General features: G+C 37.5%; 1 protein-coding gene and 1 long non-coding RNA gene across 3 annotated transcripts; one reads left to right on the top strand and one right to left on the bottom strand.

The window, feature by feature from the left end:
• The first annotated feature begins 1,231 nt into the window (after positions 1-1,231).
• exd1 (exonuclease 3'-5' domain containing 1) lies at positions 1,232-7,484 on the top strand. Its single transcript, XM_028438062.1, has 11 exons — positions 1,232-1,782; positions 1,872-1,937; positions 2,044-2,077; positions 2,161-2,207; positions 3,891-3,970; positions 4,046-4,132; positions 4,213-4,317; positions 4,395-4,475; positions 4,581-4,724; positions 5,508-5,699; positions 6,651-7,484. The coding sequence occupies exons 1-11, from the start codon at positions 1,650-1,652 to the stop codon at positions 7,188-7,190; spliced, it is 1,509 nt and encodes a 502-aa protein (XP_028293863.1). The 5' UTR covers positions 1,232-1,649; the 3' UTR covers positions 7,191-7,484.
• On the bottom strand, positions 7,240-9,469 carry LOC114456378 (uncharacterized). Of its 2 annotated transcripts, none has more exons than XR_003672822.1 (3): positions 9,292-9,469; positions 7,794-7,948; positions 7,240-7,343 (listed from the first exon to the last, which is right to left on the bottom strand). It is a non-coding gene; the product is annotated as an uncharacterized LOC114456378 (long non-coding RNA). The 2 variants fall into 2 exon arrangements; XR_003672821.1 differs by lacking the exon at positions 9,292-9,469 and adding an exon at positions 8,152-8,457.
• Between the last annotated feature and the right edge of the window lie 4,748 nt (positions 9,470-14,217).

Genomic DNA, 14,217 nt, shown 5'->3' with positions numbered 1-14,217 from the left:
GTGAGTGTGGTGCAACAAGTGGGTGAGCCAGACCAGCTGGGAGTGTGTGATGTGAAGTGTCCATGTCGGAGGCCTGTCCGGTAGGAGCCCGGCCCGTCCGCATTGGCGGGCCACCGGAGAGGGTAGATGGCGCAGACGGGCACGCAGCACTGCGGGCCAAAGGGACACGCCGAGCAGCACAACTGGAGATATGTATTTAAAAGCCACTGATAAGTCCAGAATTAATTGACATAACTTAAAATAAGATGCTTATTTGTCAGGTGAATGAGGCCTAAAACAAGAGTTGAGAAGCATTTCTGGCTAGAAGTTTTTGCTGGTATCTGACACATCCGGCACTCAAAAATATCTCCAAAGAGGCAGAACAATCATACAGGAAATGTCAAATTACAGCATTATTAATCAATCAAGAACAGTTACAAGTGCTTCACCTTTTTATCACAAGAATGAAGTTGAAGAATAGCAGATCATGAGGTCTCGACTGGTCTTGACGGAGAATCCCAAATCCCACCAGTCTGAGAAAAAAAGGTCTGCAACACTATTTACTGTAGTACTAATAACAACACTAAATGTTAGCATTTTATAATGTGCTTATTCAATTGTAAAAAAAAAACCAACTTACAATTGTAAGTAAAAACGTGATTGATAAACAACTATAATCATAGGTTGTAATTGACATGGCGGCGTTACCTGTTTCTCTGCAGGATTTGGCCGCCAATTTCCTATGACATCTCTTACCCGCCATTTATAATCATAATACAAGAGTAACATGTACGGCGGACCAAACCTGCCAAAAATGAATGAATATCTAAATAAACGTGAAAAGTCACAAAATTAAAATACAATGGAAATAAAACAATATACTTATACAATTGTACAAACAATATAATTATATTGTTCACACAATATAATAACATGTTTGTACAATATATTTATATTGTTCGTACAATATAGTGATCCAAAATATATTTTCCCTCGTGGCAGCTCTACGCTTTCGTAAGGAATAACGTTAGTGGACGTAAATTAAAGTTTTATAGGATTCCAGCGGACGCTCGTGCTCAGAAAAACGAAGACAGTTGAGGTTTTGCCTCCACGCTAAGCCACGCCCAAAAAATAACGTCACAATGTTTACAAACAATCAAAGGGTCTATTGGCGCCTTTGGTCAAATGTTTTTTTTTTTTGTTTTTTTTTTGGGGGGGGGGGGTTAAGTTAATGGCATCCTCCATTCTGTCTATGTGACGTTTCCACAACGACAAATTAATTAATGTAAGACTTGTGAAAATTTCAGATGAAGCTGTGAATTCCCATATTACGTGAAGCAAGCAAACGCAACACATACCAATCCGCCATAAAGCGATATAAATATTATTAATGTTGTACGTAATCAGGAAGCAGTTGTTACATTCCTCGTGCCAACGGGGTTAATAAATATAATATAGGATTTAATAATTACTCTTTGATCGGCACTGCCGAGCAATAGTGGGCGGTAATGCTCCTTGGCCTGGTTGCCAACCGCCGTAAATACACACAGAAGAAGACGAAGAACACACACACACCCATCAGCCATATTTAATTACGTTAACCTGAGCTTGACAATTATTCTCCTCCTATCTTTTACCAAAGCCTTTAAACATCACCGGAAACGAGCAAAATGTCTTTGGACGAAGTTCACTTAACCAACATATTCAATGGAAAACGCATAAAACTTACTTTAACGTCGGGTACTACTTACTCAGGCTTCGTGCTGCGTATTAATTCGAACAAAACGCTGGTTCTGGACGACGGTAAGATGCTTTAATTAATGAAGTATTCACTGTATGTTTTCTTTAAATTCAGTTTTGGCTCTTATTAATTATTTACTTTTTTTTTTTAGTTCGTAACAGTAATGGCGGAAAGTTTCCTGGAGCCAAAATGTTTTTCCGCCATGAGATTGTAAACGGTGAGGTTGTCTGTTTTAACTCATAATTAAAGCTTTTTGTAGTTTTTTTTTTAATTTTTTTTATACACACATTTTAAGCTAAACAGTGAGCTTTGAATTCCAACAGTGGAGTTTGATTTTGATGAAAATGGCAAGCTGGGGTAAGTGATCACTTTTCGTTGACGAAATTTAAATTTAGTGTTTCATGAAGTACTTAACTCAAGTTTTATGGTATGTTACACAGGAATCCATTCAAAGAGACTGAAACCAACATAAAGTGCCTCTCATGGTGTGAGTTTCACTCTTTATTTTTTATTATGTAGTTTTTCTTGTCTTTTATTTATCTGCTGCTGGAAATGTGCTAATTTCCCCATGTGGGACGAATAAAGGTTATTTGTTATTTTCTACTCCTGCGTAATCATGTGATTAGTGTGAACTTACAACACGTGTTTTCATTAATGCAGCACACCTGGTTTTCTCAGGTTCATGGGGCGTTCAAGCGCGGCACATATATATATATATATATATATATATATATATATATATATATATATATATATATGTATGTATGTTCCCCTCAGTAGGGCAGCAGGTCATAATGCACAATTTAGATTTTTTTGTGTGTGAAATGTGTTTTTTTTTTTTTTTCGTGTGCTCGTTCATATGACATTTTAAATGCGACCCTCAAAAACTAAAATTTTTCAAAATCCCACAATTTTTTTCAAACTATGAAAAACAATTCTCCCCGTATTACATAAAAAGTGGTCACAAAATCAAGGAAATGTCAAGGGAATGTCCTGTAGGGACTAATATCTGTTATTTAATGCTTAAATAATGTTGATGATTTTGTTATTTAAATTTTAACATGTCATTAATACGTAGAAGTGCAAACAAGAGCACGATAATGTTAAAATTACTCATTTTCTTGACCTATAATATGTGGCTCACTTCAGATCATAATGCTTTGTAATTGGCCCCTGAACTAAAAAAAAGTTTGACACCCCTGCTTTAAAATTTTCTAGAGTTGTAGGCCTACACTGGACTATCTAGTTAAAGATTTAAATCCATTTGAACAGTTTTTAAATCAATTACTCCTTAGACTTCATATGAATCACTATCAGTCACACCTATTATTAGCAGTATTGCATTTGAAAAATACCTTTTAGATTTGGTTTAATTACAATGTTTTGATTATACATGTACTATTAAAATATCTCGTCATTTACAGCATAAAATATTAGGGGTGTGTAATGCCTGGCATCTGGCGATACGATTCATATCCCGATACATAGGTCACAATAAAATATGATATATCCCAATATGAAAGTACAAGGCAATTATTGCAATTTAAAACAAAAATGACTTAAACAACTAATCTGTAAATGTGTACCCCTTCATGAGAACATTATGTATGAAGTATATTTTATAGGCATATTTTACACTCAAAACATTGGCTTTAACATACCATGTGCCAACAACTTGAAATAAAAAAAATAACATACAATCTGCCTGTGGCTTTTAAACCAACTTTGACTTTAGTGCAACTTAACTGAGGTATATGCCCTAGAACAACCAATAAATGTAGACAGTATTTTCTTTTTGGATTTTGTTGAAAAAACACAAGCTGGTCAACATGCCCAGGATTCAGTGCACTTCTTTGTGCTGTTACAATGTCTCCTGCAATGGAAAAGACTTTCCTGGTTAAGTAAAGGTTAAAAAAAAAAAAAAAAAAAAAAATCTTTTTAGATGCATTTTGAATCGATCCGATAATCGCTCGCTGTAATATCGAGGTATATTGCCAAATCGATTTTTTTCAACACCCCTATAAAATACTGTATAATACTGAAACAAAAAAGAGGTTTTTATAAAGGTAAATAGAATCATTTCCCACCAATTTTATTGAAGCTACATTTGAATGAATGGCAAAAAAATTGCTCACTTGGTTCAGAAAATAGATTTTCCTCTTTCTTCCAGATGATGGCGATGACGGTGGCGAGGAGGAGTTCATCAACTACGTAGTCATTGATGAGTTTCATGAGAAGTTTGGCCCAGCTGTAAGTTGATTTCACTTTTAAACAAGTGGTCCATGTTAACTGTGAAAACTGACAGTATCAGTTGGTAAATGACAGTTGATGCACATCAAGAAGCAGCACGTGATTGGTGTTGGAGTTGAAGGCTTGGAGATTTTTAAGAATGGAAGGCTGTGTTGGCTTCAGGTGGGGATTTTTTTGATTTTTGTTCAGCAAGTCTTTTATTCTGCCAAAGATGAAAAGGAAAGTGCCTTTGCTTTGTGTAGATCGCCACTAAAAAGATGGTGTACTTGTTTGATATTCTGCGACTTGGAGCTCGGGCTTTTAAGAATGGACTCTCCATGATTCTGGCAAGTAAAGACATTTTGAAGGTGAGTTCAGTGAATCGATTCTAGAAGTCTGTTCCTCAGAGTCATTATTATTACTGTGAGTTCATCTTCTTTCAAAGGTCATTCATGACTGCAGAGCCCTTGCTGGGTGTCTGACTGCCCAATTCGGAGTCAACTTAACCAATGTCTTTGATACTCAGGTACAGTAAACACCAGTCTTGATCTTTTTTTTTTTTTTTTTTTTTTCAATCGTCTTCTCTCGATTCCCTTTGACAATTTTCTCTTCTCCATTGGATGACACTTAGGTGGCAGATGTCATGTGTTTCCACTCAAAAACAGGAGGTTTTCTTCCCAGCAGAGTCATTTCTCTACAGAAAGCGTTGAGCATCCATCTGAAGATGCCGATATCGCAGCTCTCCTCCCTTCAGATCGAGTCACAGCTCCCAAAGGTAACAAAAAAAAAACATAAGCAGTGCAGTCAATAAAAGCTCAGATTCCTATTCTAAACAAATTGATTTGTTTGAAAATATTATTTATGAATGTAATTGAATTTAATAACATTTCATTTAAAATGTGCAGGTTTGGGTTCAGTCAGGGTCCCCACGGTCATAAAATATCTGGAAAAGTTGTGGAATTTGAAAAAACAATTTTCCAGTCTTGAAAAGTCTTGGAATAATTTAACTGTTTTAGAAAAGTTTTGGAAATACAGCGTATTTTATTTTAATGTTTAAAATCCAACCTTCGTTATTACTCTGGGATGTTCCTTGAACCCTAACACCTTGTGTTGTGCATCACTTTTAATAAATGTCTGCAAATTGAAATTGTAATCTTGTAATTAAACATGGTAGCACTTTGTTAGTTGTTGTTTAAAGTTGCATTCAATAGCTGATGCATCGTTATTTAAAAAAATATTGCTAAATGGGTGTCAAGGGCAATTGCGCCATTGTACGACATATGACAGATAAGTGATGGACACAACTTGCATTCCCTGTGTCACATGTTTGCTACTATACCTCTGTTACATTACTGGAATAGATCTCATCTGTTCAAAACTAAGTGATGGAAATTTGGTCAAATATCTTAGAAAAATCTTGAAAAAGTCATTGTGGAAAAAAAAAGTGTGGGAACCCTGTTCAATGGACACTTCCAACATCATGAAGAAATATAATAGGGTAAAGATATGAACCATCATTTATAAGCACATGGCCTAAAATACATATGTATGCTTACAGGAAGAAAAAGACATTTGGTACCTGAGGCCAACTCCTCTTCCTCTGCTGAAGGCGATGGCTCTGTCAGTGATCCACCTGCAGCCTCTAAGGCTGGTGCTGCTGGACTCTCTCATGACAGACTACGTTGCTCTGGTGGATCTTTACCTCCACAGCAGCCATTACCAACCGGATGAGCTGGAGCATGTCAACATGGTTAGTTTAACGTCATTCATGTGACTCACTAGTTCATTTAGATCAACCAAATCGTCTTACATGATATGAAATTACCGTATTTAAAGACAATACATTGTTATATTTCAATTTTTATAAGCTGAGCATGTTGCCCTTTTTTCTTAGGATCAACAATTTAACAACCTTTTCCAGAGAGGTTAAAGCATGGATTTTAGAAAACCAGAAATAGACACACCCCTGATTGTATGTATAATACTGTATGTTGTATTAATGGTTTTTACTGTGTTAAATTCCAACTGGAAGTTTTATTTGATCCGTTAATGATCTTCAAATGGCATTTATAATGATCGTAATTTATAAAAAAATAAATTTAACCAGTAGAATGTTAGAATGTACATAACTTAACCCTTCCCGCCGAGGATTACAAATGGAAATGAGCTTTAAGCGAGAGTCTGGCACAAACATCTCTGTTTACAACTTAATGTATTTGTACGCTGTCGTAATAAATTAAATGCTAATAACTACATTAAACAAAGACTGGGCTAAATCAAATTCAAAATCAACTTTTTAAAAATTGTATTTATATTCTTAAAGGTTTCATTTTGAAGTTTAATAAATAAATACATATTTACTGAGAAAAGCTCTCTCATATTCAAAAGTACAAGTTTTGTCTGCTTTATTTGAGCTGAGCATTGGCACAATTAGGGAAAATCCATCAGTTTGATGAAAATTAAAAGTACATTACTAAAGTATGTTTAGTTTTTGTTCGACCTAAAAGTTTAAAGGTAAGCATTTAGACAATTGTGATAAGATTCAATAATGCATGTTTTCCACTGACCTTCTTTCATTTACAATGTGCAATGTCCTTTCTTGCACCAGTGTCTTCCCTGTATATATTTTTGTTACACTATCATCCTCTGCTGCACATTTCCCCTTTGTGGGACTAATAAAGGTTACCTTTATCTTTTCCAGGAAAGTGTGTTTGAGTTGCCAGACGAGCTCAAGCAGCTGCAGCAGATGCACCATGAGCGTCATGAATGGGCAGCCGGCCACTACCCAGTCACAGAACAAGGTCTGCTGGATCGCTTCACCGTCCAACCCCAGCCTCCATCCAACAGTTCACCTGCTGTGGAAGACAAAAGCAAAACACACCCGACTTCTTTTGAATGTAAACTCGAGAAACTGTCATCTCCATCATCACATCAGAGTAACATTTCTGTCACCCAACCCACCGACATCCCCTCCTGGGACACTGATGTTTCCTCTTGGGATTTTCCTGCTCCTCTGAACCTGGCAGCCCAGGATTCTGTCCTTGGAGCTCAAGCTGGCCCAGAGAAGGGCGGAGACCAAAAACTCTCCTTACATCTCAGTTCATCAACTCCCCAAGTGCACCTGCCACAGAAGACCCTCTGGGATGATTACCCGCCCATAGATTTGTGTGGTAAGAGAGAAGACATCATACCTAACTTACAAAGGTTTCCACTGTCGCTGGTTCCCTCATTCAGAGCGTAAAGCCTTTAAAAAAAAAATCCCAAATGCTGGTAATCTTATTAAGTTTTTTGCCGGTGTTTTCAAGGACGACCAGTAGATGGTAGTAAATACCCTTCTTTTCCAATGGTTTATTTTGGTATTTTGAATAATAAAAGGATATGTTCCCCCAAGATCCTGAAAAAAGGAGCAAGCGAGTCAGAAAATAAATGGTTTGAAGGTTGTGTTCAAACTAGTGAATGTTAAGTTTCACATTTACTCAAATGTGCAATAACATTGTATTAGTCCTATTTGTGAGTAATTTTTTATTTATTTATTTTACAGTTTTGCGACATGTTAATTTAACCTGGTTAACTATTATGTCTAATCAGAAGAGTTTTCATTGCCGTGTTTATTTGCCTTTACAGGGAAGTTGCCTTGGTGTTTTAATTGCATAAATAAAACAGAAAAAAAAAGTTGGATAGTGTGAATCATATTTACAGTGATGTGGAGGATTTGTTTCTGTTTCATAGGGGGAACAAAGTTTGTTTTTGTTGCGTGATGTTTTTGTCTCGATGGCTCACAGCCTCATACCTAAGGGGGAGTGGCTCCATCAGTGCATATCCAGGGTGGGCGGGATCAGTTTACCTGCATGTGTTAGTTCCTGGAGGCAAACAGGTCTATAGTGATGGTAGGTTGCAGCCTGAGTGGAGCAGTTGTTGGAAATGTGGACGTTTCCGATCATCAACCTCTGTTGTGACCATCTCCACTGTCTCTAGAGCACCAGATGGTCCATCCCCCACCTGCAGACAAGAGGTGGACAAAAAAATATTGATAATCACATTTGCGATTATATTTTTGATCAATATGAATCAACTCTTAACTCTCCAAAGATTGACTATATGAATTTTTCAAGTTGTACGGTAATACAGACCAGGCTCGTCCCTCTAATTTAGATACTTGAATCTAATCAATAATTGTTAATAAAAACTTAATTAATCGAAACCTTTAATAATCAGAGTCGATTCTAATCAGGAAATTGGTCTCATCATCTCTCCCTACTGCAGATGGAGTTATGCACATCCAGCTTCTCCTGTAGGAGAGCTGAAATCCACAGAGGATTCTCATGTAGGTTCTTCTGGAGTCCAGATGTTGGAGGATGACCAGGGTCATGTTCACTGCATCGACCTGTTAATTCTGTAGGAAAACTGAAGGGTTACAAATTTAAGTTCCTTGTTTTAAATACAAATCTAGGGTGGGATTGGACCGCAGTGTATGAAATAAGTCACCAAAGTGACTAATGGCATGATTATTAGTTAAAAGGGCCTGAGGGATTATGGTTAGTCCACATTTTTTACTAATATTGCATGTTTTTTTTAAAAAATATGTTACATCCTCAGGTGTGTGTTAAACACAGCACTTCAGCCCTGGAGAAAAAGGAAAAAACAAAACATGTGACAGCTTAATATCCTGTGGAAGACAACTGATAAATATGCTGTTTAATCAAGCAAAAACATCTTAACTTGACACTTTTCATTACTTTTGATAAAACAAAACCTTAGTCTTTGCGCAGGATGAACAAAGAGAATGACTGCTTCCATGGTCGCATCAACAAAATAGAACACAGGTGGTTAGCACCTGCTATACCCCACAAACACCAATTAGATCTAATGAATTTACAGCTTGAGATGCCTCGTAGATTTTGCACAAATCTCTCCGCAGACATTTTTGCCCCCAATAATAGAATTGATGTCTTTGGATCTAAAGGAGTCAGAGGCAGTGCAGCAGGGGTATTGATGTGGCCAGCAGTGAAATTGGACCCCACGTATTAATCACATCTTATTACTGTGGTTATCTCCATGTGGAGACTTGGGCCATTTCCAAAGCTTTCTAATTGAAAGCATGAAACAGATAATGTAGGATTTTAATTAACTGGGAGGCAGCTTGGCACAAAGCTTTTCATCTCTCTTAGCGACCAGCTCTACCCAGGCTTCTGCTCAACACAAACCATGGACCATTGTCCATATTCCTGCTTCAACTTTATGAAATGCTACTGTTGCTTCGTTCACTTGGTTCTTTCTTTTTAGCTGCTGCTCTTCTTTGTTGTAGCACAGAATGAGTGCAGACTGGAAGCTTGTTTACTTACCTGCATCAGTCAACGCTGGATATTTTGGAGGAGGTGGTACTGGTGTGTGTGGATGTGGAAGATAGGCTTCTGTCATTGACCACCATATCAGGTCTATTTTAAAGGTTCTTGCATTTCCTCTCCGTCACAATAATGCCTTATGTACAAGGCTTCCTGTTTCTCAGGCCTAGGAGGAAGGAACAAAGCGCTTGTCACACGGTAGTCACAGCTTCCTCTTCGTCTTCCTCTCTCCACACTCCCTACTCTACCTTCCCCCCACCCTCCAAACTTCAGACAGTGTTGTGTCCTTCAGAGAGGAAAGATGACTGCACCTTTCGCATCACAGCAGGATGTGGAAGAGCTATTTTTAGAGTACTGTCGGAAAGGTACCGCACAGACATAAACACAAACTTTAGGATGTCCAGCTGTTGTTGATTGGAGACTCCAAAAATGGAGGCTCATATCAACCACTTTGTTTTGGCTGGGCAGAGACAAGCTTCAAAGTGAAATGAATAAAGTCGACCTACAAACACATTACTGTCTGGCGTATCTGCAGTAGAGGCCTTCGAACGCAAGAGCCTTAAGTACACTGAGTCAGCAGCTGATGCTAAACAACGCGTTTGGAAAGCCAAGGTTTGCACTGTGGAGGTCGGCTGCAGGAGCTTTGTGGGCAAATTAACCATCAGGCTGCTTATGGACTTGGGAGTTTGAGGCCAAACCATCAAGTGAAAATGCATTAAAAGGAGCACAAACATGGCAAGAAAAAGTGATGGACATACAGTAGGTTAAAATATGGCAAGTTTAGTGTATTTGCAGAAAAAAGGGTAAAAATAAGCAAAAACCTTGGCTGTCTTATAAAAAAGATAGTGGTTAAAGGGAAAAGTATTGCTTTTGTTGAATGAAAAAGGACTGAAACAATACACTGAGTTAGTTTACGGTACATACAATAGTCGATATCGGACTCATGGATTGTAATTCAATTTGGAAAATAAAGCTACCCAGTAGTTTGAGAACAATGTTGACAGATAAAACTTGGAAAGGAAAAGAGATTAACGTTCTTGAAGCAGAAACATCTATGACTGTCTTACTGCTACAGGCATGGCTGATGTTGGATTCCTGAAGACTAACGTCCACCAAGTTACTTGCAGCACAACTATTATTCTTGGAGACTTGTTTTATAGGCTCTATATACACGAAGATTTATATTTCATTTTATCTAAGGCAACACATTCGTTGATGTTTGTTCTTGTGTAGCTGAAACAGCTAAGTTGTAATTACCAAACATGCACCAAAGGGTTGAAATTTTTTTTTTCATAAATTTCAATCTTGCTTTTATGGATTTTTGCCTTGTTTTCACATGATTGTGTTACTACTGTTGAGTCAAATCTTCATGTAATAAATATTGTAGTGTTTTCTTTTAGAATGTAATCCATTGTTGCTTCGCCACATCTTCTGAAAAGGTTGGAGGATTCCTTTAATTTGACAGAATGATAACCTACAAAATGTTGTTTTGCAAAGAGCTAATATCTTGTATTTTTTTTATCTCTCTACATTATCAACTCACAAGGAACCCAAGCACGTGTCACTCTGCATTATTTATCACCTAAGCTTGTCATGGCCTTGTTGTGCCCTTTTACCTCACCACCTTACATTCTCAAAACAACACTGTATTCTGATGAAATGGATTATTATTCATGGCTATTCATACTATAATTAAATGTCCAATAGCTCTTATTTACCCATAATAAAATATATTCAGGTCAACTTTCTCAAAGCCTATTTTTTTTTTAGAACAAAGGGTTTCACAACATCTGATTTCAACTTAATCTAAATCTAACAATAACACAAGCAAGTACGTAAGCGATTAGACAAATCAAACATAAATAACTAGGACACTCAGATTTACACTAAAAAAGACACTTTGACCAAAATGCACAAAATCTAAATCAATAACAAATAAGAATAATTCTATTTTAAATACTAAACTTAATACACATTAAACAACTCATATGCATATATGTACCTAATAAATCAAATAAACAGACAATAGACCCCTAAATTATAAATAATAATAATGAATATTGCAATAATCTTAAACATGATTTGTATTGCGTTATATCAGCATTAAATGTCATCTTTAACGAACTACATCAACTGATCGTTTGATTTGTAAATTTAAAACATGTAACTGTTAGATATAAACTTTTGAAAACTGTGCTTACTGTATATAATTTGGGTATATCTTTATCTTTGACGAGCTCATGTTTGACACTGACAATCACAAATATCTTAAGTATCATAAGAAAAGAAGGCACACGTGCAGCCATGTGCGAGCCAAGTGAGGAGAAACAACATAGAATAAAAATGCTGAAAAAAGGAGGCCCAGGAGTGAGACGACCCTGGGTTGTTGTTGATTCATTTTCTGTTCATCTGTGATAGACTGATTTATTGATTTAGCAAAGCAAAACCTCTGACTATGTCTCTCTGTATGCAATCTCAGGTACTGAATACACGAGTATTTCAAAACTCTAACAATTCCCCGCAACAACCCACTGCTCCTACACTACCTGTCCTTTTCTACATCAGTGTTGGCTACACATTCTATGATTAATAATAATTGGCTGAAAACCCCTCCCTGTAAATGGCACATTGTTGAAGTTGTTAACTTGTTTGCTTATCTGAGCATGTCATTAAAATGCAGTTTGCTGACTAAGTGCAAATTCAGATCACGCTACATTAAAGAATGGAAGTGAGGGGAAAATAACGTGAACCATTGGATCATTAATAACCAATGTGTTTGTGAGCTTTATAAATGTGTTCTCATTACTGAGTTTTGACAAATAAGCATTTTTCCCCCCTGTCTCAGTCTCATTTGGCAGTGTGTGTGTGTGTGTGTGTGTGTGTGTGTGTGTGTGTGTGTGTTCAAAGAACATGATCTACCCCTAGTGTAGCAAAACCTACAGTACAAAGAAAGACACTGACAGGCCAAATTCTGCGATGGACAACAAATTAGATGTATGTCAACAAAATAATCTCAATTTCAGCGGTCATGTAACCACGTGTAATCCCCTTTGTTTTCACAGGGAGGGAAGAATATAAACAGAGATCAGATTTCTCTGTGGCACTGAACTGTATCCCCACAGTCAGTCTTCCATCTGTTAGGAAAAACCTATTGTTTTAGGATAACCCCCCCCACCACCATAACCACCACCCTCCCAGCCTTTTTCTCTTTCAGGTTACAAAACGACCCTCTCTTTGCTGCCCCCAGGTTGCATTTGACGGAAGAATTAACATTTAACGTGAGAAAGGCCAACCTAAGCAGATGGCCTCTCAAGTGCAGCAAGAAGCGGACAAAACACAGCATCAATATTGCAGCCAGTGCCTCTAATACAGGTAGTATTACTGCAGATAGGAACCACACACACACACACACACACACACGCACACACACACACACACACACACACACACACACACACACACACACACACACACACACACACACACACACACACACACACACACACACACACACACACACACACACACACACACACACACACACACACACACACATAGGCAGATGTAGTTAAAGTTTATTGGCATCCACCACATACTGGTTCCTGTCTGATAACATACAGCAAAGCTGCTGCTCGTCTCGACTCTAATGCATGTACAGATAAATAAATAATAAATAAACACTGATAAAAGCAGAAGTAATTACGGAAGTACCAACAACGAAAAAACACAAACCATTTGTTCTTTCCTGGTTTAATGTTTGTATCGGTCATTATTTTAAATGCTGACATGAATGTTGATATTGATGCAGAAAAGTACTTCCATAAAGCTAATGACATCCTTATTTCTCAAGGAGAACACAAAGCTATTTCCTTAATATTTGAATGTTACAGTATATTATTGAGTCTTGGATAAGGGCGAGATAGATGTTGTTAGCACTGCTGTCACGTGCCCTGTTTAAACCATAGCGGTGACAGATTAGCATTAATGCTAATTATAAAGGTCTTGCTTTTCTTGCGTCACGGCGCCAACTCTTGTGCTATTTTATACACAGATTTACTAAAAAAAACTAAGGGTTGATTTACTGGGAATCGTTTGGTAAAACTGTGAAGAGGAAGTTGCATAGGCTACTCTCAGACCACATTTGTCAAACTTGGCCAGGGGGCCAAATCCGGCCCTTTGTAGCATACAATTTGGCCCTCAGGAGAAAGTAAAAATGACAGCGAAAACATGAATCATTGTGTAAATGAAACTCAACAATATTTGCAGGGGCTCACAGTTTATTCTAAAAGTTAAACAGTTGAAAAAACTCAAAATTCTTACAAAATCCTTCAAATTTCCTCAAATTTTGCCATATTTCCTGAAATTAAATAGAAATTGGTGTCAAAATCTAGAATATTTTATGTGAAAATCCTGTTGGAACTGATATTTCTCACTTATTGCTTGCATATGGTTGGTTTCCTACATATTTTGTATTTTATTGATACATAGAAGTGTAAACTAAGGCACCTCTTGAGATCAAACTGCTCTGTATTTGGCCCCTGAACTAAAATGAGTTTGACACCCACGTCTCAGACCCATGGATGATGATTTTTTTATATGAAAGTGAAAATTAACTTAGAAAGGAGCTCTTTGATCAATACAAAACAAAATGTGTTTCAGTAGGTTTTCCTTTAAGGGTGTTGGTTGGTTCAGCCATCAGCTGCACATGTCATTGTTTGGAAAGATCGGCTATTACGGTTTGGCTCGTTCATCATAATAAAGCCTGCAGTGTCTAAAGCGTGTGCGCACACAGATGAGGGGTGATTGTAGCCACGGGGAGCGCCTCCAAGAAGGCGGCGTGAAGGGGGCATCCTGCGGCTGCCTGAATTAGTGCCCCACAATTTGGCCTGGCAGCTGCTGGCCTGGCACGCCGACAGACTCGCTCTA

Source organism: Gouania willdenowi, chromosome 22 (genome assembly GCF_900634775.1).
Source record: "Gouania willdenowi chromosome 22, fGouWil2.1, whole genome shotgun sequence".
In the NCBI taxonomy this organism is placed as follows: Eukaryota; Metazoa; Chordata; class Actinopteri; order Blenniiformes; family Gobiesocidae; genus Gouania; species Gouania willdenowi.
The sequence above is the reverse complement of the archived record's forward strand: the minus strand, read 5'-3'. Positions and strand labels throughout refer to the sequence as shown.

Excerpts from the sequence above, each read along its gene's own strand:
- exd1 (XM_028438062.1), top strand. The coding sequence starts at position 1,650 with ATGTCTTTGGACGAAGTTCACTTAACCAACATATTCAATGGAAAACGC. Across the intron at positions 1,938-2,043 it reads CCGCCATGAGATTGTAAACG|TGGAGTTTGATTTTGATGAA; the intron begins GTGAGGTTGTCT and ends GAATTCCAACAG. Across the intron at positions 4,133-4,212 it reads GAAGGCTGTGTTGGCTTCAG|ATCGCCACTAAAAAGATGGT; the intron begins GTGGGGATTTTT and ends TGCTTTGTGTAG.